This window comes from Lagenorhynchus albirostris, chromosome 14, assembly GCF_949774975.1.
Source record: "Lagenorhynchus albirostris chromosome 14, mLagAlb1.1, whole genome shotgun sequence".
In the NCBI taxonomy this organism is placed as follows: domain Eukaryota; kingdom Metazoa; phylum Chordata; class Mammalia; order Artiodactyla; family Delphinidae; genus Lagenorhynchus; species Lagenorhynchus albirostris.
This window is the reverse complement of record NC_083108.1, coordinates 60761615-60788275: the sequence shown is the minus strand read 5'-3', so window position 1 is coordinate 60788275 and position 26661 is coordinate 60761615. Positions and strand designations below refer to the sequence as shown.

General features: G+C 42.6%; 1 protein-coding gene across 1 annotated transcript in view; it reads right to left on the bottom strand.

The window, feature by feature from the left end:
- CEP192 (centrosomal protein 192) overlaps positions 1-25343 on the bottom strand; it is a 93835-nt gene extending 68492 nt beyond the window's left edge. The window contains exons 1-8 of the mRNA XM_060122059.1: positions 25259-25343; positions 24821-24989; positions 18968-19138; positions 18158-18283; positions 9991-10166; positions 7375-7424; positions 5167-5287; positions 3535-3683 (exon numbers count right to left, since the gene is read on the bottom strand). Coding sequence (XP_059978042.1) covers positions 3535-3683; positions 5167-5287; positions 7375-7424; positions 9991-10166; positions 18158-18283; positions 18968-19134 — 789 coding nt within the window. The 5' untranslated portion in view covers positions 19135-19138; positions 24821-24989; positions 25259-25343. The remainder of the gene's footprint in view (positions 1-3534; positions 3684-5166; positions 5288-7374; positions 7425-9990; positions 10167-18157; positions 18284-18967; positions 19139-24820; positions 24990-25258) is intronic.
- Positions 25344-26661: the final 1318 nt, after the last annotated feature.

Here is a 26661-nt window from a genome sequence, read left to right as displayed (position 1 = left end):
TGGGAAGCCCATCAGTGTGACCAGACTCATAAAATTAATATTATTAACAGACTCTGAAAACACAAATATTAATAACTTTAAGTTATTTTTATTTTATTTATTCATTCATTCATTTTTGGCTGCACAGGCTCTTCGTTGTGGTGCATAGGTTTCTCTAGTTGCAGCACGCGGGCTTAGCTGTGGTATGTGGGATCTTAGTTCCCTGACCGGGGATCGCACCCGGGCCCCCTGCATTGGGACCATGAAGTCGTAACCACTGGACCACCAGGTAAGTCCCTTAATAACTTTTAATAGGAGTAAAACAGCAAATACTACAAACAACCCTGAGGAGTTCAAGAACAACTGCCTCAAACACGGCAGATTAAGCCAGTGCCTCAAAACCACGCTCTCCAACATACCTTCCCAAAGGGCACTGCTCACTCTTTCCTAAAATAACAACTGCTGAAAGGGACTTGCATGCCCACAACCCTCTTCTCAGACACTCAGCCACCACTATCTCAAGTGCCAATGAAGCCTTAAAACAGCAGTCTTTTCTGCTATAAGATGTATTAACAACAAAAACAGCCTCATAGGCAAGGTTTTTCAAAGTTAGGATACTAAAAGGAGGTAGTTCTATATAAAAGACAAGACACAGACTTTGAAATAAGATCATACATTTAAATTCCAGTGCCACCATTTATTAACCGGGTGATTTTGCAACAACGTTATACAAAAAATAAACAATCTCTACCTTATCTCAAAATAAAACTCCAGATGACTTAAAGATTTACATGTAAAAGTACTAGGAGGAAATACAGATGGATAGTTTTATATTCTTCAGTGAATAATATCTTCGTAGTATAAAATTTCTGTGGGTTAAATTGAATCTCCCAAAAAAGATGTGTCCAAGTCTTACCCCCAGGTGATACCTGCAAATTGTGACCTTATTCAGAAACAGGGTCTTTGCAGATGCAATTAAGTTAAAGATCTTGAGATCATCTTGGATTTGGGGCAGGCCTTAAACCCCATGAGGAAGACCTCAGAGGGACACAGAGAGAGAGGGACAGGCCACATGAAAATGGAGGTGGATACTGGAGTGACGCTGCCCTGAACAGGAACACCAGAGCCCCAGAGGCTGCAAGAGGCAGGAAGGAGCCTCTGGTGGGAGCTTAGCCCTTTCAACACCTTGTTTTCAGACTCTGGCCTCAAGAATTGTGAGAAAATAAATTTCTGTTGTTTTAAGCTAGCAAAATTCTGGTAATTTGTTCTGGCAGGCCTAGGAAACTAACAAAAACACTAAAGCCTGAAATACGTGAGGACCAGGAAAGGGAGACCCTGTGAGGACGCAGGGAGAAGCTGCCGTCTCCAGGCCAAGGAGAGAAGCCTCAGGAGGAACCAGCCCTGCCCACACCTAGATCCGGACTCCCAGCCTCCAGAACCGTGAGGAGATATATCTCTCCTGTCCGAGCCAAAAATCAAAATAAAAAAATAAAGTGCATAAAGATCAAAATAGCTCCTTAACACAGAAAGCTTATAAAAACAAGAGCTAAAATATGAATATCCCAATAGAAAAAAAGACAAAGGAGACAAAGAACTGACATTTAAATTAGACAACTATTTTTCACATAGGATACTAACAAAGACTAAAAAGAACCAGAACACAGGAAACCAGCTCTCTCCTCTGCAAAGCACCTGAAAACACTGAATAAAGAATGCAGACAATCCATGTGCTCTGCAGGCCAACAGGGCGAAGCTACCACCTGTGGGACTGTGACTGACCATGGCCATGCGACAACCCTCCCAGGTGGAGGCAGAGGAAACCTGAAGTGAAGCCACTGGTTGGTGACCAATTCCAGGTAAGGGTTTCCTACGGAGCAGAGCAGCTCCCTCGCTGCTATTGAAAGTCACAAGGGTTTGTCCAAAAAAAAGCGGAGGGGGGCGAGTCGGGGGAATACAGCTGCTCTCATAGTTTTGAAACCTCAACACAAAATAGGTCTCTGTTGGGACTTCCCTGGTGGTCCAGTGGCTAGAACTCCGCGCTCCCGATGCAGGGGGCCCAGGTTCAATCCCTGGTCAGAGAACTACATTCCACATGCTGCAACTAAGAGTTCCCATGCTGCAACTAAAGATCCCAAGTGCCACAACTAGAGATCCCACATGCTGCAAGGAAGATCCCACACGCAGCAACAACAAAGACCCGGCACACCCAAATAAATAAATTAAAAAAAATAAAAATAGGTCTCTGTCTACACTTGGACAGTGTAACTCAGCAAAACTTGAGAGTTAGGAAATGTGAGGAGAAGGGGAAAAATAAAAGCAATCCAAAGGTCTCTTAGGAGATGGGGTTTCAGGAGGAGGCAATGAAAGTAACTGAAATCCCACAGACTACTTCCTGATAACAAAGGGGGTCAAGGAGGCATCTGGCCAACACCATATTCATCAAGATGGTCCAACAGCATCACCAACAGGAGACAAGTGGGCTGACAGGCCTCCCAATGGGACACAGAGTATACAACAATGCTTATGTTTAGAGTCAATCTGTTCAAGGGGAAAATGTTCAATCTAATCAGGAGGAGGAGAGCAGTCAGCTATATCTACCATATGGGTCATTTTATAAAACAACAGGCCTAGATTTTACAAAAAGTTTAATGACATGAAAGAACTCCAAGTCATGGCAACCAAATACAAGTGTAATCCCTGATTAAAGCCTGGATCAAAAACAACAAAAGTAAAGGACATTTGGAGACAAGTGGATAAATTTGAATATGAACTGTATATTAATTTAAATCACAATATCAAAGTTAGATAAGAGAATTGTGATTATGTAGGAAAAAGTCCTTATTCACAGGAGGTAAATGCAGATGTATTAGGGTGAAATGTCATATCTGCAACTTACTTTAAAAAATAAATTTATTTTATTTATTTAGTTTTGGCTGTGTTGGGTCCTTGTTGCTGTGCGTGGGCTTTCCGCAGCCGTGGCAAGCGGGGGCCACTTCCCGCTGCGGCGCCCAGGCTTCTCACCGTGGTGCCCTCTCCTGTTGTGGAGCACGCGCTCCAGGCACGCGGGCTTCAGCCGTTGTGGCACACGGGCTCTAGGGCGCAGGCTCAGCAGCTGTGGCACACAGGCCCAGTTGCTCCACGGCATGTGGGATCTTCCTGGACCAGGGCTCGAACCCATGTCCCCTGCATTGGCAGGAGGACTCCCAACCACTGTGCCACTAGGGAAGCCCTGCAACTTACTTTTAAATGACTCAGTAAAAAAGTACTTATGGAGGGACAAAGAAAACACAAAGATGGCAAAAAAAAATGTTCACAACTGGCTAATCTGGACAAGGGTATACAGATGTTCAGTGCACCATTCTTTTAATTTTTCTATAGGTGAGGGAAAGGTAAGCAGTAGCAGGAAAGGACAGGAAAGGTATTTCTCATCAGTTTGTATCTGGGGAAAACAGAATCCAAAGAAAACCAAAAGCTTAAGTTTTATTAATATCCATTGAGTCCAGTAATGATTTTCTAATGTCAAATTTCTGAAAAACCAAAAAGTTTGGAATATACCTGACTAGGATCACTTGCAGGTAACTTAAAATAATTTTCTGAAGATTCCTGTCCTTCTAGGCCTTCATACATCATTCCGGGAATTGCCAGTTGCTCAAAATAAGCCTCCAAATGATCATCATAAAACTCTTCATCATCGATATCATCATCTAATTGGTAAAATGGAGGAGAAAATAGGACAGGCTTTAAAGTAGTGACTGAACTGTAAATAATATATAATCAAAAAGGTTGATAAAACACATGGGTCAATAGTCTACATGATTTTGCCTTAACATTTGACATGAAAAAAACCATTGTAATTTCAGTCTATAAGTCATCATGAGCATTCTAATATAAACTAATATTTAACCTTCATTGAGAAGACAGCACAGAAGCAAGTCCTGGCATACATCAAAAGTTAGAATATAGTAAGTGTGGCAATGGAAAAGGGCAGATTATTCAGAAAGTACTGTGGCAAGTGAGTAACTGTCAAAAAAGAAAAGATAAGCCTGCCATAGAAGTAAAACCAAATTCCAGGTGAATTAATAATTAATTGTAAAATGAAACCTCAAACAGTATCTGATCTTGAAAATGAAGAAACAAAAAAAGATATAACAAAGCTGAATACTCACAGATATGATAAAAATTTTTTCCACCTCCACTAAAACCAAAAAGTTGCAAATAGACAAATAAAACAATAATGGCAGTGCTTTTCATTGTTCTAACACCCAGCCGGGCAAGGGAGGACAAAACTAGAACACTCAATCACTTATAACGGTATTGTAAGCCTTTTCAAGAGGATAATTTTCCAATCATCTCTGAGAATCTAGCCTACTAAAACAAGGATCTGCATAAATTCAGGTCAACAATTCCTCATCAACAATTCCATAATCTAAAAATACCTAAAAACTAGCAGCAAAACCCTGATTTTATAGCTTCTATCTATCCCACTTGGCTCACCAGCCTGGCCTTCAAAGCCATGTATAATTTGGTCTCTGCCTATTTTCTGGGTTTATTCCCCAATTCATAGTCCTACAGGTGCTATAAACCTGCCACACAAAAGCACTGGCTATTCTCCAAACATGGTCTATATGCCCCACCTTAGTGTCTTTGCTGAAGCTGTTCCTGCTTTTTGAATGTACTTCTCTTCTGGTATCTACATTAGGGCCTATCACGGGCCTCCTTTTCAAGGAGGAAGAATTGTATCCTCTTTCAATAAAGCCTCACAGATACCTTCCTCAGTCAGAATTAACTTGTCACCCTCCTATGACTCCCACACAACTTGTACCGTTGAGATACACTTCTCACAATCGGAGGTCAACTATGCATCTCTCTTGCCACATGCAGTCCTTTCAGAGAGCAGGGGCTAAATAGTTCACTGTCCCCTAATTTCTTAACACAGTGCTTTATACTTTATACCTTAATGATACTCAACTGAGGGATAAGCATAATCCTATCAGGATTGCTATAGAGAAATAAGTCTAAAATCCCATCACTTAACACAAGTGGCCACTTGAGTGCTCGTAAGTAAGAGGTAAAGGAGAAGGCAGAGAAACAAAAAGGTGCATAATAACTATGGCAACAAAGCAGCAGAGATACGTGGAGTGGCAAGGTCAGGACAAGGAAAACACCAGTTGAGCTTTGTGATGCTACCAGAAGAATCTTCCAAGCTGGCAAGTGACATCAGTTTCTCATTTTCTAGGAAACTAGTATGGCTTAAGTCATTGTTTGGATTCCTCTCTTCAAAATGTTTTCCAGCATCAGGAACAACAACCTATAAGAAATAAAACTGCAATGAGAGCAGCACACTCACTACTGTGAAGACCACAGCACAGGCTGCAGAAAGGCCCATCAATGTGCTCAAGGTCTGTGGTTCACAGTTCAGGCAATGAAGGGCTAGCTGTTTTACACATATTAATAACTTTCTTCCTGCCCCCATGTCACCCCCCTCCCTTGACCCACCCAATGAGACATCCTTAAAGTTCAAGGTTTCACACTGTGTGCACACGCTCAAAGGACCTGGTAATATAGTTCGTGTACTAACACACAAATAAACTGGGGCAGCTCAAGGCCTGGACAGGAGGTGCAGGTAACAGCAAAGCTGGACTCTGCAGCCCACCCTGGGCAGTGGACGTCCCTGCTCCAACTAGGGGCCACAAGGCACATGGCAGTTTGCTAGGACACTTCAAGGCCCAGAATAAAATGTGAAGTTCCTCAAGTGTCAATCTTATTTCACCATCATATTAAATATATATCAAATAATACCATCTCAAGAATTAGACTGCAAAATGCGCACTAACATTTTGGGAAAAAACACGGGCTCTCAACCCATTTACACACTTGTAGAGCACAGTGCTGAGTTATGCACTCAGTTTGGACAATCGCTGCCATGGCTGCCAGGACAGCTCATGCTAAACCCAAGGCCAATGCAGTGGTGGCCCCACTGGTCTAGGTTATCTAGTGTATTTATTTTCCCCCTGCTCTTACTTCTTCACCTTTTGTATCAAGTATCTCATGTGTCTATACTTGTCTTCCTGCTTTCTAGTTTCACGGTCCTTCTCTTTGTTATCAATGATTTCTAATACTTTTAGGAAGTTAATTCTTCAACCATCCTAGGGAAATAAAATTACGTATCACAGAAAAAGTTATGATCTCTCTCTTAGAAACCATTTTTCTCAGTGTTCAAGAAATCAAGCCTTCTGACTGAATTTCAAGTTGACTACACCTGAAGTTCCTCTAAAAAGCATCACTCACATATGTAAGTTACTAGTGGTTACATAGAGGAAGCAAGTGTACAGAGCAGGGGTCAATAAACGTTCTCTGCAAAGGGCCAGACAGTAAACATTTCAGGGTCTGCTAGCCATGCAGTCTCTGTCACAACTTCTCAACTCAGCTGTTGTGGCACAAAAGCAGCCATAAACAATAAAGAAACAAATGGACACGGCTACTTTCCGATAAAACTTCACAAAAACAGGCAGCAGGTTGGATGTGGGCAATGAGCTAGAGTGTGCCAACCCCTGGCACACGGAAACAACTCTTACTTTAGACCTCTTTTAATCATTTTACAAAATAATGTTAAAAATTCTTACGAAAGTAAAATAAAATAAAAATTGCATTTCCTTTTTTTAAGTTTAAAAGTATCAATACTTGGTTCATACTTTATAAACAACTCTCATGAGACGGTTTATGTTGAACACAAACTGCTTATCTGCTTAGTGCCTGTCCTCTGAGGAGCCCTTCTCTTTTCACTTCATGTGGTCCGGGGGGTGGGGTGTGGGTGGTTTCAGTCACATCCCTCTATCTATGCACATATATGCACTGATGCACACGCATGCACACACACACAGAAGTGGACGTAGGGTCCAGCCTCATAAATCAGAGTTTTATCCCAACCCATCCGTTGGCACAGTGATTTACAGAGGGGAGGATGGACCCAAGTGAGCGCATTAGAATTGTGCTTTTTTTTTTTTTCATGTTCTTGTTTTTTTGATCACAACACTTGGGTTGCCTACAAATGAATTCAGCTTCCCTATCATTCAACAGATTATCAAGTGTCAGCTATGTGCTGGACACTCAGGATGCAACACACTAAACAAAGAGAAACCCTCACTCCACGGAACCAACATTCCAGAGGAGTCGGCGTGGAGTGAAGCAGAGCAGAGGTGCAGACAGCCCTGGAGACACAGGAAGCCCCAGACCAGCCCTACTGTCAGCTTCCCGGTTACTCATAGCAGTAAGGTGGATTTCTCCTATTTACAAATAGAAGACTTCTAGGTAATATTAATACTACTTCATTCATATTTGTGAAGTAGGTACTTTCACTCTCCTAATACTAGAAATTGATAACATATAAAAGATTACCTTGTTCTCCTTATTCATCCAGGATCGTGAACAAAAATCAATAGGCGAGTCTGTTAAAGTAAACAAAAACAAAAACTAAGACCAAATTATTAATATTTTATCAACTAAATACCCAATAACACTCAAAAATAGCAAATTAATGAACTATACATTTTTTCCCTTTTAATAGAATAGAGCACTTTTAAATGATGGTATAGAAGCCCATCACTGGTCAGTTAAATTAAAAACCTGTTAGGGTGGGGAATATATAGTTAAATATATAGTTTTGGCATATATACATATGCCAAAAACACCTGAATAGGAATCTGACAAGGCTTTAAAGCTAACTTCTGCTTTACAGAGGATGTGGGGAAGAGAGAAGAAAAATGACACCATGAGTGATCAAACAGACAATGCCAAACAGCAGGACAGCTCCAGAATGACAGACCTAAGAGACACCACGACAGATGGAGCAAAATACAATGGAACCCTCCTTGGACCCCAATCCAAGCAAACCAACCAAGATAATTAGTAAACTGAATATGGGCCAGAGTACTATATGATAATAACAGAATTGTTGGTTAACAGTATTAACATCACTATGGTTATGTAGGAAAATGCCCATATTTTTACGGGCAAATGCCCATATTTGCAAGCTAAAATATGTAGGAATAAAATGATGTCTGGAATTTTTTAATATCAGGAAAAAAGGTAATAGAAAAACAGAAGAGATTAAGCAAGTGTGACAAATCTTATACTAACTGAAACTGTGAGAGAGGTATATGGGGAAGTTTTTTTTTAACTGATATAAAACTTACATACCATAAAATCACCCTTTTAAAGTATACAATTCAGTGGGTTTTAGTATATTTACAAAGCTGTTCAACCATTATCACTAATTCCACAATATTTTCATAATACCAGAAAGAAATCCTGTACCCATAAACAGTTACTCCCCATTCTCCCTGCCCCCCAGGCCCTAGCACCACTAATCTACTTTGTCTCAGTGGACTTGCCTGTTCTGTACCTACAGATTCACCTTCAGATAAATGGATAAATGGATTCACCTTCAGATAAATGTGGCTTTCTGAGTCTGTCTTCTTTCACTCAGCATGCTTTCAAGGGTCATCCTATTACAACAGGTATCAGTACTTCACTCCTTTTTATGGCTGAACAACACTCCACTGTATGGACATACTGCATTTTATTTATCCATATATCAGCTGATGGCGATCTGAGTTGTCTCCACTTTCTGGCTACTCTGACTAATGCTGCTATGAACATTCATGTACACAAGTTTTAGTGTTGACACACGTTTTCATTTCTCTTAGGTGTATGCCTAGGACTTGCTGAGTCATAGGGTAATGCTACGTTTAATGTTTTGAGGAACCGTCAAACTATCTTCCACAGCAGCAGCACCATTTTGCATCCCGACAAGCAATGGATGAGCGTCACAGTTTCCAACCAATACTTGCTATTTCCCATCTCCTTGATTCTAGTAATTCCAGTGGGTGTGAATTGATCTCTCCTGGTTTTGAATTTCCCTGATGATTACAGCTGTTGGGCATCTTCTCATGTGTCTATTGGCCATCTGTACAACTTCTTTATAGAAATGTCTACTGAACAGCCTCTGCCATTTACAGTACTGGGTTATTTGTCTTTTTATTGAGCTATAACACTTCTGTACATATTCTGGATGCTGCTCCCTGATCATATACATATGATTTGCAAACATATTCTCCCATCTTTGGGTTGTCTTTTCACTGTCTCAAAAGTGTCTTTTGAAGCACAGAAGTTTTCAATTTTGAATAAGCCCAATTTGTCTTACTTTCTTTCATTTCTTGTGTGAGGAGTTAATCTAGTCTACTTTCATACATATACATTTTTCATCAAGAGAAATACAAACATCCCGTAAAAATTTTAACTTAGGAACAAAAATGACTGCTGACAAGAATACAAAGTAATTGGTAGGGGAAATATGACAGGTGTATTAGAAACAGCCTCCTTGTCTTGAACATGAAGTGTGCTGTGACCATCAGACAGCATGGTTTCCACAGGAAAGGAGATTTCAGCTTAATCAGTATGGATAATTAAGAGATTGATTAAGAGATCCTTCCCTATAAAAGTATTATAAACATGGTATTAATAGGTAAGTGCCAAACCAAAGCATTTTCAGTTTATAGTATCATAGTTTAAGATAAACACTGGTCCAAAGACCAAAAAACAAGAAAGGAGATTAAAACTGTACGATATCACTTATATGTGGAATCTAAAAAATACAACAAACTAATGAATATAACAAAAAAGAAGCAGACTCACAGACAAAGAGAAAAAAACTAGTGGTTACCGGTGGGGAGAGAGGAAGGGGAGGGGCATTACAGGAGTAGGGGATTAAGAGGAACAAACTATTAGGTATAAAATAAGCTACAAAAATATATTGTACAACATGGGGAATATAGCCAATATTTATAATATTTTATAATAAATGGAGTATAACCTTTAAAAATTGTGAATCACCATACTACACACCTGTAACTTCTGTAATTTTGTACATCAACTATACTTCAATTATAAAAAGATTTTTAAAAAGGAAATTAAAATATATACAATAAGGAATGATTTCTAATAGTTTAGTACCTCGCTCCTGCTCCAGTGGTGAAATCCCATCAGAAGGATCTTGGCTCTGAAAAGGTTTTGCAGCTCTAACATGCTCCTCTTCCGTTCTTCCTCTATCACTTTGAAAAGCTGACTCTTTGAGGACAGCACCTGACAAATGTCGACCTTCTGTCTGATTCTTTTTCTTAGAGATAGAACTTTTAAATTAGGAAACAGAATAATAATGAAATATTAGTTATCTTAGGTGTATCTATAAAATATCCTTTAATCAGTTATTTCTTAAAAAGAAAAAATGGATAGAGTGAAAAGAAACATTTCTGGGACCAGCCAGGCGTCCTGCGAACAATACCATCATTTTGGGTCCAGTGACGTACATCTACCGAAGTCAAATATATTGCTACTCTGCCTCTCAAGTGATAAGAGGCAAATATATTGCTACTCTGCCTCTCAAGTGATAAGAGGCAGAGTTTTCTTCTTTCCCAAGTAAGTATCTGTGAATCTACCACATCTAGAGAAAACCTCGGCTTTTCAAAAAACAAGACAGACTTAAAGGATACTACTGTATATTTGCCAAATAGCTACTGCTCGGAACTACAAACGCTTTGAAGCTGTACTTTAGCCCCTGCCACTGTTCTATCATCATCTTCCATTTGCCTCTGTTGTTTCTATGGATGGAAAGGTTCTTCCTTAAAGGCAACTTTCCACCCAACCTACTGCAAAAGCTCTTGAGTCTGTCCCCGCTCACCACAGCCATTTCACCAGCAGATGGAACTTCAGGAAAAAGCTGCTAAATGCAACAAATTCATCATGTGACAAACCCAGGGCCAGACTTCAATCTGGCCAGGATGAATTAAATGAAAATGGCTCTTACACAGACTCCAAGTCCTAACCCTCTGCCCCTGAGGCAAACTCTAACTTTCCTCCCAGTTTCTCCACCTCTTTATTGCGGCTGTAATACACAGAGAGTCAATCACTTAATCCAAAGGTGCATATGCAGGCAGGTATAGGAAAGCTTCACCCCAATCAAACAGAAGTAAGTAAAACAGAGGGCAGAGGGGACTTCCCTGGTGGCGCAGTGGTTAAGAATCCGCCTGCCAACGCAGGGGACACAGGTTCAAGCCCAGGCCCAGGAAGATGCCACATGCCGCACAATAACTAAGCCCGTGTGCCACAACTACTGAGCCTGTGCTCTAGAGTGCGTGAGCCACAACTACTGAATCCATGTGCCACAACTACTGAGCCTGTGCTATAGCACCTGCGAGCCACAACTACTGAGCCCGTGCGCCTACAGCCCATGCTCCGCAATAAGAAAAGCCACTGCAATGAGAAGCCCGCGCACCGCAATGAAGAGTAGCCCCTGCTCGCCGCAACTAGAGGAAGCCCGCGCAAAGCAACTGAAGACCCAACGCATCCAAAAATAAAATAAATAAATTAATTTTTTTAAAAAAACAAAAGACAAAAGCCAGGGGCGGGTGGAAAGGCTATAAATGGATACAAAGTCACGTGGTAGAGGAAACAGAAAAAGAGGTGTGGTGGGGTGGTACACAGCAAAGGAAACGACAGGATGAAAAGGCAGCCTACTGAATGGGAGAAGATATCTGTCAGTCATATACCTAATAAGGGACTAACTTCCAAAATATACAAAGAACTCATACAACTCAATAGCAAAAACACAAACAACCTGATTAAAAAATGGGCTAAAGACCTGAATAGACATTTTTCCAAAGACATGGAGCTGGCCAACAGGTACATGAAAAGATGCTCAACACTGCTAATCACCAGGGAAATGCAAATCAAAACCACAATGACGGACTACCCTGGTGGCACAATGGTTAAGAATCTGCCTGCCAATGCAGGGGACACGAGTTCGAGCCCTGGTCTGGGAAGATCCCACATGCTGCGGAGCAACTAAGCCTGGGAGCCACAACTACTGAGCCTGCACTCTAGAGCCCGTGCTCTGCAACAAGAGAAGTCACCAAAATAAGAAGCCCGTGCGCCACAACGAAGAGTAGCCCCCGCTCGCCGCAACTAGAGAAAAAGCCCGTGCACAGCAAAGAAGACCCGACGCAGCCAATAGATAAATAATTAAAAATAAATAAATAAATAAAACCACAATGAGTATCACCTCACACCTGTCAAAATGGCTATCATCAAAAAGACAACAAACAGCAAGTGTTGATGAGGATGTGGAGAAAAGGGAACCCTCCTACACTGTTGTGAGAATGTAAATTGGTGCAGCTGCTATAGAAAACAGCAAGAAGGTTCCTCAAAAAATTAAAAATAGAACTACTATATGATACAGCAATTCCACTCCTGGGTATTTATCCAAAAATGAAAACACTAACTGGAAAAGATACATGCACCTCTATGTTCACTGGAGCACTATTTACAATTGCCAAGATATGGAAGCAACCTAAGTGCCCATCAACAGATGAACAAGGAAAATGTAGTGTGTGTGTGTGTGTGTGTGTGTGTGTGTGTGTACACACACACAATGGAATAGCACTTGGCCACAAAAAAAATGAAATCTTGTCATTCACAACAGATGAATCTAGAGGGTATTAAGCTTAGTGAAGTAAGTCAGACAGAGAAAGATAGATACTGTACGATCTTGTTTATAAGTGGAATCTAAAAACACACAAACAAAAAAACCAAGCTCATAGATACAGAGAGCGAACTGGTGGTTCCCAGAGGCAGGGGTGGGGGGAGAAATGGGTAAAGGGGGAAAAAAGGTATAAACTTCCAGTTATAAAATAAGTCCTGAAGGATGTAATGTACAGCATGGTGACTGCAGTTAATACTGTATTGTACATTTGAAAGTTGCTAAGAGAGTAGATCTTAAAAGCTCTCCTCACAAGAAAAAAAATTTTTTTGTAACTCCGTAAGGTGACATGTTAACGAGACATATGGTGGTGACATTTCCCAAATGTATACCAACATCAAATTAAGCTGTACACCTAAAACTAATATAATGTTACATGTCAATTATATCGCAAATAAATAAATAAAATGAGAATATGAGGAAACAAAAAGACAATAAAGGTCTCTATGTAACATATTTTTAAGAAAAGGGGTGGTGGTGGGGGAAGCAAGATGGTAAAATGAAATAAAGAAGTCAGGACATTTGGTTAATTTTCATATCTTAAACCTCCCCCTGCCACTCCCCACCCCTCGAAAGACATGTAGTGTGACCATTAAAACTTTAGGACAACAGAGACAGTTGAGGGCACTCTAAATTAACCACCACCATCACTCCCCCTCAAAACTCGACTTCCTCAAACCTACAGCTATCATTGTTTTTACTGGCCCATCAACATTTTTCAAATTAAATCTTAAGCAAAAGTCTTTCAGGCAACCATCCCAGACAGCCCTCCACTTCTGCTCCCCAACCCACCCACGTACATCAGCAGTGCCAACACGACCCTGTGCACCCAGGAAGAAGGCTCTTCTCCAGATTAAGGCCTAAGAAACGCCTGTGCAGAGTGGAGTGGCCAAGAACACCACACTGAACACCTGGCACTTACCAAAGACCCCAGCCTGCCCGCCAGGCTGTGTGCTCCCCACCTCTGATCTCTGTTCCTCCACTCCTCTCCTCTCCTCTCCTCTCTCCTCCTCTCCTCCACCTACCGGCCCCTTGAGAACCCGCCTTCCCAAGTGGTCATCATGCTTACAGTCTTGCTTCCCAGCAGTCTATTCTTCACTGGTAGCCAGAGGGGGCTAATCATATCAGAGTTGAGATGGAACCCTTGGTGCGTTTCCCACCTCACCCCGAGTCAGAAGCTTTGCCCACCCCATGCTCCTTCCTGCTCATGGACACACCAGGGATGCTCTCACTCAGTGCCCTCCCGCTGCTGCACCCTCCTCCTCCTGAGGCCAACTGGGCTGACTATCTCCTTCAAGTCTCTGCTCTGAACTCACACCTCCTCAAGGAGACTCACAATGACAACACCTTTCATCCCTCCTAACTTCCCTCCTTATCATGTTCTGTTTTTTCCTATCACTTTTTCTCTTCTAATATACTGTAAAACTGGTGTATTTTGGTGTCTTTTTGTGTAATGTCTGTTTTGTCCACTGCTATTTCCCAAGCCCTTGGAGAGGTAGCTGGCACACAGCAGGCACTCAGTCAAAAACACATGTTGACTGAAATTGAAACTGTGATTAACAATCTTCTAACAAACAAAAGCCCAGGACCAGATGGCTCCACAGGCGAATTCTATCAAACTTTTAGAGAAAAGCTAACACCTATGCTTCCCAAACTCTTCCAAAATACAGCAAAGGGAGGAACACTCCCAAACTCATTATACGAGGCCACCATCACCCTGATACCAAAACCAGATGAAGATCTCACAAAAAAGAAAACTACAGGCCAATATCGCTGATGAACATAGATGCAAAAGTCCTGAACAAAATACTAGCAAACAGAATCCAACAGCACATTAAAAGGATCATACACCATGATCAAGTGGGGTTTATCCCAGGAATGCAAGGATTCTTCAATATATGCAAGTCAATCAATGTGATACACCATATTAACAAATTGAAGGATAAAAACCATATGATGATCTCAACAGATCAGGAAAGAGCTTTTGACAAAATTCAATACCCATTTATGATAAAAACTTTCCAGAAATTAGGCATAGAGGGAACCTACCTCAACATAATAAGGGTCATATATGACAAACCCACAGCCAACATCATTCTCAATGGTGAAAAACTAAAACCATTTCCTCTAAGATCAGGAACAAGACAAGGTTGCCACTCTCACCACTGTAATTCAACATAGTTTTGGAAGTTTTAGCCACAGCAATCAGAGAAGAAAAAGAAAAACAAGGAATACAAATTGGAAAAGAAGAAGTAAAACTGTCACTGCAGATGACGTAATACTATACACAAAGAACCCTACAGATGCTACCAGAAAACTACTAATCAATTAATTTGGTAGAGTAGCAGGATGCAAAATTAATGCACAGAAATCTCCTGCATTCTTACACACTAATGATGAAAAATCTGAAAGTGAAATTAAGGAAACACTCCCATTTACCACTGCAACAAAAAGAATAAAACACCTAGGAATAAACCTACCTAAGGAGACAAAAGACCTGTACACAGAAAACTATAAGACACTGATGAAAGAAATTAAAGATGATACAAACAGATGGAGAGTTATACTATGCCCTTGGATTGGAAGAATCAACATTGTGAAAATGACTATATTACCCAAAACAATCTACAGATTCAATGCAATCCCTATCAAACCACCAATGGCATTTTTCACAGAACTAGAACAAAAAAATTGCACAATTTGCATGGAAACACAAAGGCCCCGAATAGCCAAAACAATCTTGAGAAAGAAAAACAGAACTGGAAGAATCAGGCTCCCGGACTTCAGACTATACTACAAAGCTACAGTAATCAAGACAGTATGGTACTGGCACAAAAACAGAAATAAAGATCAATGGAACAGGACAGAAAGCCCAGAGATAAACCCACGCACCTATGGTCACCTTATCTTTGATAAAGGAGGCAAGAATAGACAATGGAGAAAAGACAGCCCCCTCAATAAGTGGTGCTGGGAAAACTGGACAGCTACATGTAAAAGAATGAAATTAGAACACTCCCTAACACCATACACAAAAATAAACTCCAAATGGATTAAAGACCTAAAGCAAAGGAGACCATAAGCAAGACAAAAAGACAGCCCTCAGAATGGGAGAAAATATTGGCAAATGAAGCAACTGACAAAAGGTTAATCTCCAAAATATACATGCAGCTCAATATCAAAAAAAACCAACAACCCAATCCAAAAATGGACAGAAGACCTAAACAGACATTTCTCCAATGAAGATATACAGATTGCCAACAAACACATGAAAGGATGCTCAACATCACTAATCATCAGACAAATGCAAATCAAAACTACAATGAGGTATTACCTCACACCAGTCAAAATGGCCATCATCAAAAAATCTACAAACAATAAATGCTGGAGAGGGTGTGAACCCTCTTGCACTGTTGGTGGGAATGTAAATTGATACAGCCATTATGAAGAACAGTATGGAAGTTCCTTAAAAAACTAAAAATAAAACTACCATATGACCCAGAAATCCCATTACTGGGCATATATCCTGAGAAAACCATAATTCAAAAAGAGTCATGTACCACAACGTTCACTGCAGCTCTATCTACAATAGCCAGGACATGGAAGCAACCTAAGTGTCCATCGACAGACGAATGGATAAAGAAGATGTGGCACATATACACAATGGAATATTACTCAGCCATAAAAAGAAACAAAACTGAGTTACTTGTAGTGAGGTGGATGGACCTAGAGTCTGTCATACAGAGTGAAGTAAGTCAGAAAGAGAAAAACAAATACCGTATGCTAACACATATATACGGAATCTAAAAAAAAAAAAAAAGGTTCTAATGAACCTAGGGGCAGGACAGGAATAAAGACACAGATGTAGAGACTGGACTTGAGGACATGGGGAGAGGGAAGGGTAAGCTGGGACGAAGTGAGAGAGTAGCACTGACATATATACACTACCAAATGTAAAATAGCTAGCTAGTAGGAAGCAGCTGCATGGCTCAAGGAGATCAGCTTGGTACTTCACGACCACCTAGAGGGGTGGGATAAGAGGGTGGGAGGGAGATGCAAGAGGGAGGGGATATGGGGATATACATATGCATATAGCTGATTCATTTTGTTATACAGCAGAAACTAACACAACACTGTAAAGCAATTATACTCCAATAAAGATGTTAAAAATAAATAAAACGAAAACAAAAAACACACGTTGAGAAAATGAATACACAGAGTTAACAACTTTAACATACAGAAAGTGCTTATATCTAAACGTCATCAAGAGGTAATTCACAACAAAAATATAAGTAATGAATAAACATTAAATTATGTTCGATCCCATAAATCCTCGATTATGAATTCAAACAGAATACTTTAAGACTGCCTGTAATACCGCCATCGAGACATAACCACCATTTACATTTTGGTGTAAAGCCTTCCAGACTTTCTTCTATTCACTTAGGCATGTGTATAAATTCTTTTACTTCTAAAATTGAGGATCAGGGGCTTCCCTGGTGGCATAGTGGTTAAGAATCTGCCTGTTAATGCAAGAGACATGGGTTTGAGCCCTGGTTGGGGAAGATCCCACATGCCGCAGAGCAACTAAGTCCGTGTGCCACAACTACTGAGGCTGTGCTTTAGAGCCCGCGAACCACAACTACTGAAGTCCGTGCACCTAGAGCCCATGCTCCGCAACAAGAGAAGCCACCACAATGAGAAGCCCATGCACCACAAAGAAGAGTAGCCCCCACTCGCTGAAACTAAAGAAAGCCCAGCAACAAGGACCCAATGAAGGAAGGAGGGAGAGAGGGAGGGAGGGAGGGAGGGAAGGAGGAAGAAAGGAAGAAAGAAAGAAAAGGAAGAAATTAATTAATTAATTAATTAAAAATTGAGGATACAAAATAACACCACCAAATGTCAGGGAGGGCTCAGAGAAGCAGGCATTCTCATGCACATCTTCTAACGGGAATGCAAACTGGTACAAACCTTCCAAAGAGCAATGTGGTAATCCGCAGTGGTGTTTAAAATTAAATATTCTTAACTCAGCTATTTTGATCCTAGGATTTTATCTGAATAAAATAACCTACTAGATGCAAAATGTATGTATAAATAAGGAAGTTCACTAAATTTGTAATAGTAACATTCCAATCATCTAAGTGCCTAACATGGTGCAGCCATTAACATTATGATACATACCTACATTAATTGTAATGGAAAGATGACACAATCATTAATTTTTAAAAGTTATAAACAGTATGTACAGTTTAATCCTATTATTGTTAAAAAATTAATACATATGTACATGTGCATAGAAAATAGTCTAGCAGACTAAATAAAAAGATAATCAATGTCTTACTGGGATGACAGGGCTTTGTTGTCTGCCTTATAATTGCTTGTATTTTATAATTTTTTCAATGAGCATGTATTACTCTTGGAATCAGAAAAAGATTTTGAAAGACTAAAACTGTTTGCGATTAATATCATACAAAGAAAACTGTTAAAATTCTTATAAACGATCAGAGACACAATCACGTGTTCATTTTCCACAAGACTACGTGAGACTCGCTCTTAACACAGTGAAAGCAAGATGAAGTAAGAACTCACTCATCATCCGGGAAGACAAGCTGTAACCTCTCTCTTGGTTCAGCTTCACTCTGGCTACTGGGAGACGACTCTGATGGAATTGAAAACTTCCCTTCCACTAAATAAGACGCCTGGACATCAGAATTCCTACACACAAAAATTTTGTTTTAATTGTTAATAACTAAATTATACACATTTAAAATTCACCATGACATAGGACTGTATGACTGTAAAACCAACCACCAGGGGGTAAAAACAAATAGGGTCCCCAATGTTCAAAACCATCACCTTATATGCAAAGCACTGAAAACCTGTGCAGCAGCAGAATGTGTGTATTAAACAAGAGAGTTGTGGAAATCTTAAAGCCAAAAGTTTTTAAAGAGTTAATCCAACCCCTTCATTCCAAAGGGAAAGATGGTGCTCCATACAGAATGTTTAGGTTAGGAGGACGGGAAAGTGGTTAGATATTCAGGCATAGGTAAACTTTACAAGTTACACAAGATGAGTGAACTATACACATCACATTTGGGGGTGTAGCTCAAATCACCAGCCACCAGGAGTCTGAACTAATAAAAGCCAATATACCACGGACAGAAAGACCATTGGTAAGCCAAAAGGTCACTGGCGTTCAATCCCAAACCTACCCACCCACCACTGATAAGCGACTGAACAGGAAAGAGATGGTTTTATCTTCTATGCTGATTTTATATAAAGGGTCATCTGCCTCAGATAAAGCTAAAGCTCAAGCTTGGCTGAAAAATTTCACAGAAGTATCAGTATATAGTAGGCTTTAAGAATCTAAAAAAAATCATCTGTTCAAACAATTCTTACCTGTTATCAGTGCTGGATCTATTTCTAGCAAGCGTTGAAACAGCAACAGGCAAGCCAAGATTGGAAGAAAGAGTGACATTTTCCAAAATCTCACTATTACCACCAAGTAATGAATTGGTTAAAAAGCTTGGAAATGACTCATCAGCTATACCTCGAAAATCTTCCATCTCACTGCAACAATAAAAGTATTCTTATAAATCATATATTACCATAAAACTTTTTCAAACGATTAAGAGTACAAGTCCCATAAATCTTAGAAAATTGATAAAATCCTTTTTTTGGAACAGCTCTAAGAGGGGATACTATAGCTGAGAATATAAACATCAAACTATCTTCTTATAATTAACATAATAATGAAACAACAGCTTAATTTACTCTTGGATTCTGAATTTATCGAATAAAGAATCGAAGAAGGCACAACACTAATGGCATATACAGACAATTTCTGGACGTCATACAAGCTGGGCACACATTCTAACAGGGAATAGAATAAATAGAACTAGCAAAATCTAGTCCCTGATTTCAAAGATTAAGGATGAGTAAATGGTTTAAAAAGTGAATCTAGGGACTTCCCTGATGGCGCAGTTGTTAAGAATCCGGCTGTCAATGCATGGGACATGAGTTCAATCTCTGGCCGGGGAAGATCCCACATGCCTTGAAGCAACTAAGCCCACATGCCACAACTACTGAGCCCGAGTGCTGCAACTACTGAGCCCATGCTACACAACAAGAGAAGCCACTGCAATGAGAAGCCCTGCACCACAACGAAGAGTAGCCCCTGCTCGCCGAAACTAGAGAAAGCCTGCACGCAGCAACGAAAACCTGACGCAGCCAAAAAATTCAACAAACAAATAAATAAAGTGAGTCTACAGCATTCCCTGGTGGTCCAGTGGTTAGGACTCGGTGCTTTCACTGCCAAGGGCCCGGGTTCAATCCCTGGCCAGGGAACTAAGATCTCACAAGCTGCGTGGTGCGGCCAACACCACCAAAAAAAAAGTGAGTCTGTTCAAAGAAAAAATTTAAGTTACATAAAGTATATTTGGGGACTTCACTGGTGGCACAGTAGTTAAGAATCCGCCTGCCAACACAGGGGACAAGGGTTCAATCCTGGTCTGGGAAGATCCCACATGCCGTGGAGCAACTAAGCCCATGTACCACAACTACTGAGCCTGCATGCCACAACTACTAAACCCCACGCACCTAGAGCCAGTGCTCCACAAGGAGACAAGCCACCACGATGAAGAGTAGCCCCCGCCTGCGCAACTAGAGAAAGCCCACACGTAGCAAAGAAGACCCAACGCAGCCAAAAATAAATAAATAAAGATCAAAATAAGGTATATTTGGCATATGGACAAGGCAAAAATGGTAAAAGTGGAGCACAAAGGCTAAGTCTGGAAAACACTGGCACAGTCTGTACCACTAATAGAGAACCTACAGTGCATGCTGGCCACTCATTCAATGGACCCTGATCTCAGAACTCAGGACACATTACTCAATTTTAAAAATATTTCAGAGTGCTTATCATGTAAGGGCTGTGTGGAATTCAGTGAAGAAAATAATTAAATCAGGAAAGACTCAAGAAATGAGAGAATATTGGCCCTATACCTTGAAGAATGAGCAGGACATTTCAGGCAAAGTATGAGATAAGAGGGCTTTTAAAGGTGACAAATAAACATAAGCAATGGTGGAAAATTAAAATTTATTGCATACCTACTACCTTAACTCACTTATCCTCATTTTACAAAAGAAGAAACAAACTCAGAGACTAAACTAGCTAAACTGACCCAAGTTTGTGCAATTAGTAAGATTCGCGCCCAGGTATGACTCCAAACTCTGCTCTAAGTGCTGAGGGTGTGGTGGCCATAGCAGGTGCTCCACCATATTCGGGCAACGGGTGAGTAAAACCACAGAGCCAGATCCTACAAGTCTTAAATGGTGTATTAGGAAGTCTGGCCTGATCCCATCAGCTGAAAGCAGAAGAAGGGAGAGGGCTTAGCGCCTGGACAGATATTCTAAGAGCTGCCACTACTGATGAGACGGACAACAATGCAGGACTGTGCTGGGGTCAGTGGCAAATCACTGACGTGTGAGTTTAGACATTATGGGCTAATTTACTCTACAAAGTAGGAAAAGCCTTAAGACCACTAGAAACCTACTAAACTTACCTGATCACAGATGAAGGATCCACACTTCTGGTAGAAGCCAAGCCCTCCCATTCCAACACCCACCTCGCCTCCTCGACACTGCTGCATCTCTCGGGGCAGTCCTCCCCATGAGCACAAGAAGCCTTCCTTGACCTCAGCCCTGCAAACCCCCCACAGCTACCGCCACCTATATCCGCACTACCTCTACCACCCAGACCTCCAATACGAGTCACTACCGGCCACCCAGCTCCACCCCTCATCCAAGCCCACTCCCAGCTGGCTTCCGTCCCACCGCCCCACCAAGGGCTTGTCAACATCACCACTGATCTCCCTGTTGCCAAACCCATAACCCCACGGTCAATTTTCAGTCCTCCTTGTCTTGGACCTAACAGAATCGAATTCATACTCCTCCTTCACAGAAGTACTTTCTTCACCTGGTTTCCAAAGCACCGCTGTCGGCTCTTCCTCCTCCTTCTCTCCTGGACCTCCACACAGCGAGGGCTCCAGGGCTGGCTCCTGGGTCTCCTCCATCTACCCAGCCTCTCTGGATGAGTGCCCTCAGTTTGAAAGTTTTAAATCCCATATGAAACTTGTATTCCAGCCTGGGTCTCTCCCCTGAACCTCAGATGTTCAACTACCTACCTGACATTTTCACTTAGGTATCTAACAAGCACCTAAAACATCAATCTTGATTCCATCTCACTGCAACCCCCTCAAGAAAAGCCTGCTCTTCAATCTTCCCCACAGAGAAAACGACAAGTCCATTCTCTAGTTGCTCAGATCAAACCATCGGTGTGCAATCCCTCAGCAAATCCCAATGGCTACACCACAACCATATAACCAGAACCTGCCATTTCTCACGACTCCTGGTTGCTACCGCCATGGTCAAGACACACCCTCTCCGACCGGGACCCTCCCTGCAAGACCCTCTATCTTCCTCCCCAGACTACCCTCCACACACTCAGGTTACCCAGTCAAACACGCCAAACACTCACTGCTTAGCTCAGAACACTCCACTGGCTTCCCATCGCACTGAGAAAGTCAGTCTTGCTGGCAACGGGGGACTGAGTAACTCTGACCTGGGACCTCCTGCTCCTCTCCTTTGCGCCTTCCACCCCAGCCACTCTGACCTTGCTGCCGTCCCTGGAACCCACGGAGGCTCCTGTGCCTTCAATTCTTTCAGGTCTTTGTGTAAATGTCCACTTTCCCACCAGCGTGTACAGTCAGGCTCGGCATGCCAATCTCCTTGCCCTGCTTCCTTTTTTCTGTAGTGCTATATAGTTCACCAGTTTAACTATATTCCCCACACCACGTTAGAATTTAAGTGCCATGAGGGCAGGGACTTGACCTGTTTTACCAGTGAATCTAGAGCAGTGCCTTGCACAGAGTAGACCCTCAATAAATTTGCTGAATGAATGAAGATTTTCAAACTGGGTCAAACCCAGCAAACTTATCACCAGCTATCACGTAAGCACCATCCTCTCAGACCACAGCCCAGTGTTTTCCTCTCTTTGACATGTCTAACTATCTACATTTCCTCTTCTCGATTTCTACAAACACTTTCAAACTCTCTCACACCAGGACACAGGAGGTGGAAAACCTATCCCCACCCTTCCTTTGCACCCCTGCACCACCTTCTCACCTCCTTTTCACAGCCAAGCATCTCACCTGACAGCCTCCCCTTCCATGTTAGAGACACCCAGGATCCTGACCTCAGCTCCGTCACACAGTGCACATCTTATACAGACAAATCTCAAACTCAAATGCCTTCAGGAACACGCACCGTCAGACAACAGGAAAATACAGACTCCACCTGAACCCATCTAAACACAGTAAAAACACTGTTGCCAATCAAAACACATCTAGTGGAGTCTATTCCTAAAGGCAAAACAGGCCTTGTCTAAAACAATCCCTGAGTCATTCTACATCTTTCTGACTCTACTACCATCCTACCCTACTGAAAAACCTCCTAACCAGTCTTCACAGTCCAATTCTTGCCACTCTACAATTAATTCTCCACATGGCAATCAAAGGGATCGTAAACCATAAGCCAAGTACCATACTCTTCCTGAAAACTTCAGTGAGCCACCTCATCTGCACACCCCAGCCTCACTCACCACATAACGGCTTTTCTGTTCCTATAATACTGAAGCCCATCCCCACCTCGGGGCCTAGAATACTATTCTAGATGTCTGTACAGCTAGCTCCTTCCTGACATTCACCTCAATTCAAAGCTCACCTTCTAAGAGAGTTGATCCCTTATCGTGAAGTCAAATGTACCCTAGAGTCCATGGTCATTTTTATTTCTGCCAGCACTGATCACTGTCTGTTTTTGTATTTGTCTGTCTTCTTCCACTAAAAAGATTTCTCCCTAAGAGCAGAAACTTTGCCTATCTTTCCATCAATCTTTAAACTCCTGCACAGGGGACTTCCCTGGTGGTCCAGTGGCTAAGACTCTGCACTCTAAATGCAGGAGGCCCGGGTTTGATCCCTGGTCAGGGAACTAGATCCCGCATGCTGCAACTATGACCCGGTGAAGCTAAATATATAAATAAATAAATATTTTTAAAAAATGAAATAGGGCTTCCCCGGTGGTGCAGTGGTTGAGAATCTGCCTGCCAATGCAGGGGACACAGGTTCGAGCCCTGGTCTGGGAAGATCCCACATGCCGCGGAACAACTAGGCCCGTAAGCCACAACTACTAAGCCGGCGTATCTGGAGCTTGTGCTCCGCAACAAGAGAGGCTGCGATAGTGAGAGGCCCGTGCACCGCGATGAAGAGTGGCCCCTGCTTGCCACAACTAGAGAAAGCTCACACACAGAAATGAAGACCCAACACAGCAAAAACAATAAATTAATAAAAAATAAAATAAAATAAATTCCTACACAAGTCTTCCAAGTAGCCTCCCCACATCTAGTCTTGTAGTTACTAAGTTACTCATTCACTTAAAAATATATAATACCACATCAAAATGTATACCATCTCTTTAAGGGTTATCTCCACTTAGAAAGAATCACATCTAAGAAAATCCAGATATCAAGCAAAGATCATTCATGCAACAATCATTATCAAAAACAAACGGTGAAAGACACTCTGCCTGGCTGTGTGAAGCAACAATAAATAAGGTGGCTCCCCTCAGAAAGCTGACAATCCCTACCCACTCTGATACAGTACTAAGTGCAGGAATAGAGCTTTGCTGTGGGTGCAACAGTAACACAATCCAGGGGAAGATTCCTCCAGATGTAATCTACCGCCCAGTCTCTCTTTTCCAGAAAGGACTACACTTGTTCTAAGCCATCTATGGACATGCCACATTCCTAAAGTTTTCCTAGAAGGGAAGATGCCCTAACTTCCGTCCCTATTGCATTACCCAGCCCTCCTCCTCATCTAAAACGAGGACAATACAATATTATCTTTCCTTTTACTGCACTTGAACTAAGCAGCCAGCTTTGGGATTCCTCTTGGTATGTCCTTAAAGCAGTAACTTCAAAACATCCTGCTCGAGTTTACTGATATTTAATTGCTTTAATTTCATGCCTGGATACATAAAATATCATCTGCTGTAGTTGTCGACTGGAAGCCTACGTGCACAACTGAACACACTTAAAAGTATGAGCTGTGGGAAAAAGCCAAAGTCAAACTTCCCCAACGTTCTAAGATACGCTTTACCATTAGGTAGGCATCTAGCATAACAGTTTTCAAAGCTTACCGTAAACTGCCCTAAAAACTGGAATCCGGAGAAAAAGTTGACCTTGGAGCAGTAAAAACTCCAGTCGAATGACCTCAAAATGATAACAGCGAGTGAAAACACTGTCATGAAAACAGCTGTCCTCCAGGCGACGGCCTCGAAAGGGACCTCATGCTTCAGCGAACAAAGTCTGCCGTCGGGAAAAAACAAAAGCAAAGCGACCTCAAACAGTCACCTTTCCCGTTTTTCCGTGAAACGACCCGCAAGAGGCCGGGAGCCACGGTGACGCGGCCGCATCCGCCGGTCAGCAGCGCGTCACCCCCGCCCGGCCCGGCCCGCGAGCGGGGAGCGCCGCGTTGGGGAGACAGGGACCAGGACCCGGACAAAAGACCCGAGTCCCGGAGGCCCCGCTCTCATGGCAGCCCGACTCGCCCGCCCCGCCCCCCGGCGACCCCTCACCGAGCCCGCGACGCCGGCCGCGAGCGCCCAGCCGGCAGAAAGTCCGCGAAAAAGAGGTCCGGCGTCCAGCGCCTCTGCCAGTGCGCGTGCGCGCGTCCCCAAAAGGCGGCCGGCCGTACGGTGCGCCCCTGGGGTTTACGTCGGTTCGCTACACGGACCGAGGGGCGGGGACTCCAAGCCAGCTTTGGACTGGACGGCGCGAAGGGACGAGCCCGCTGATTGGACGAGGGCGGGCATTCCGGATTTGAAGCGGGAAGCCGCGCCCGGCGCGGAGGCGCCGCGCCCACTGGAGGACGCCACGCCTCTCTTACCTGGTGCTGCAGAGCAGCGGCACTCGCCTAGAGCACAGAGAACTACTTCGGGTGGACCAGGCATCTGACACACCCCGAGTTCGGAAGTGTTGGCACTGTCCCTACGGGAGCGGATGCTGACGTGTGGTCACCTGCCGCACGTTTACACTGACAGTGCTGCGGTTAGGAAGTCATCCCCGGGGTCCGCGCTACACCAAGTCGCCCATGGGGCGCAGTAAGGTTGGTTCCGGGTGAAGAGGGGCGAGGAGATGAGACGGTACGTCCCTAATTATCTTCCTCTATTTCCCGTTCTCCTTAGGCCACGAGTCCCATCACCAACGCCTGCTCACCACGAGGTCCTAACTACTGCTTTACTGAAACCACACCTTTCACTTTTCTTGATCTCAGAATTTCTTCCCTACAGTTCCTCTTTAACAAAGTTAACTCTTTAACTGCATCCATAGAATAGCTGTTGAATGTTGACGATGCACACTTGGGACTTCAGCAGTCCCTACTCCTCATTTTAGCCTGGTAGGAAAAGACATCTGCTTATCACAACTTTCTACCTCCTCCAAAATATTGCTCAACAATCATTCCTGGATGCCCTCTTCACTCTCTTCCTTTCTGCCTTTGGAAACTCTGCATCTCTCTGCAAAAAATAAAACACCCTGGCTTCCCTGGTGGCTCAGTGGTTAAGAATCTGCCTGCCAATGCAGCGGACAAGGGTTCGAGCCCTGGTCCAGGAAGATCCCACATGCCGCGGAGCAACTATGCCCATGCGCCACAACTATTGAGCCTGCGCTCTAGAGCCCACGAGCCACAACTACCGAAGCCCGCGCGCCTAGAGCCCGTGCTCTGCAACGAGAAGCCACCGCAATGAGAAGCCTGCACACCGCAACGAAGAGTAGCCTATGCTCTCTGCAACTAGAGAAAAGCCCACGCGTAGCAACAAAGACCCAATGCAGCCAAAAATAAATAAATAAAACAAATAATTTTTTTTAAAAATGAATAAGACACGCACCCTTCCTTGATTCCATTTTATCACACAAAGACCACTCTGTCTCTCCTATCCTTAACTGCCTCCTTTCACACCTCATTGTCACTCATTCTGTT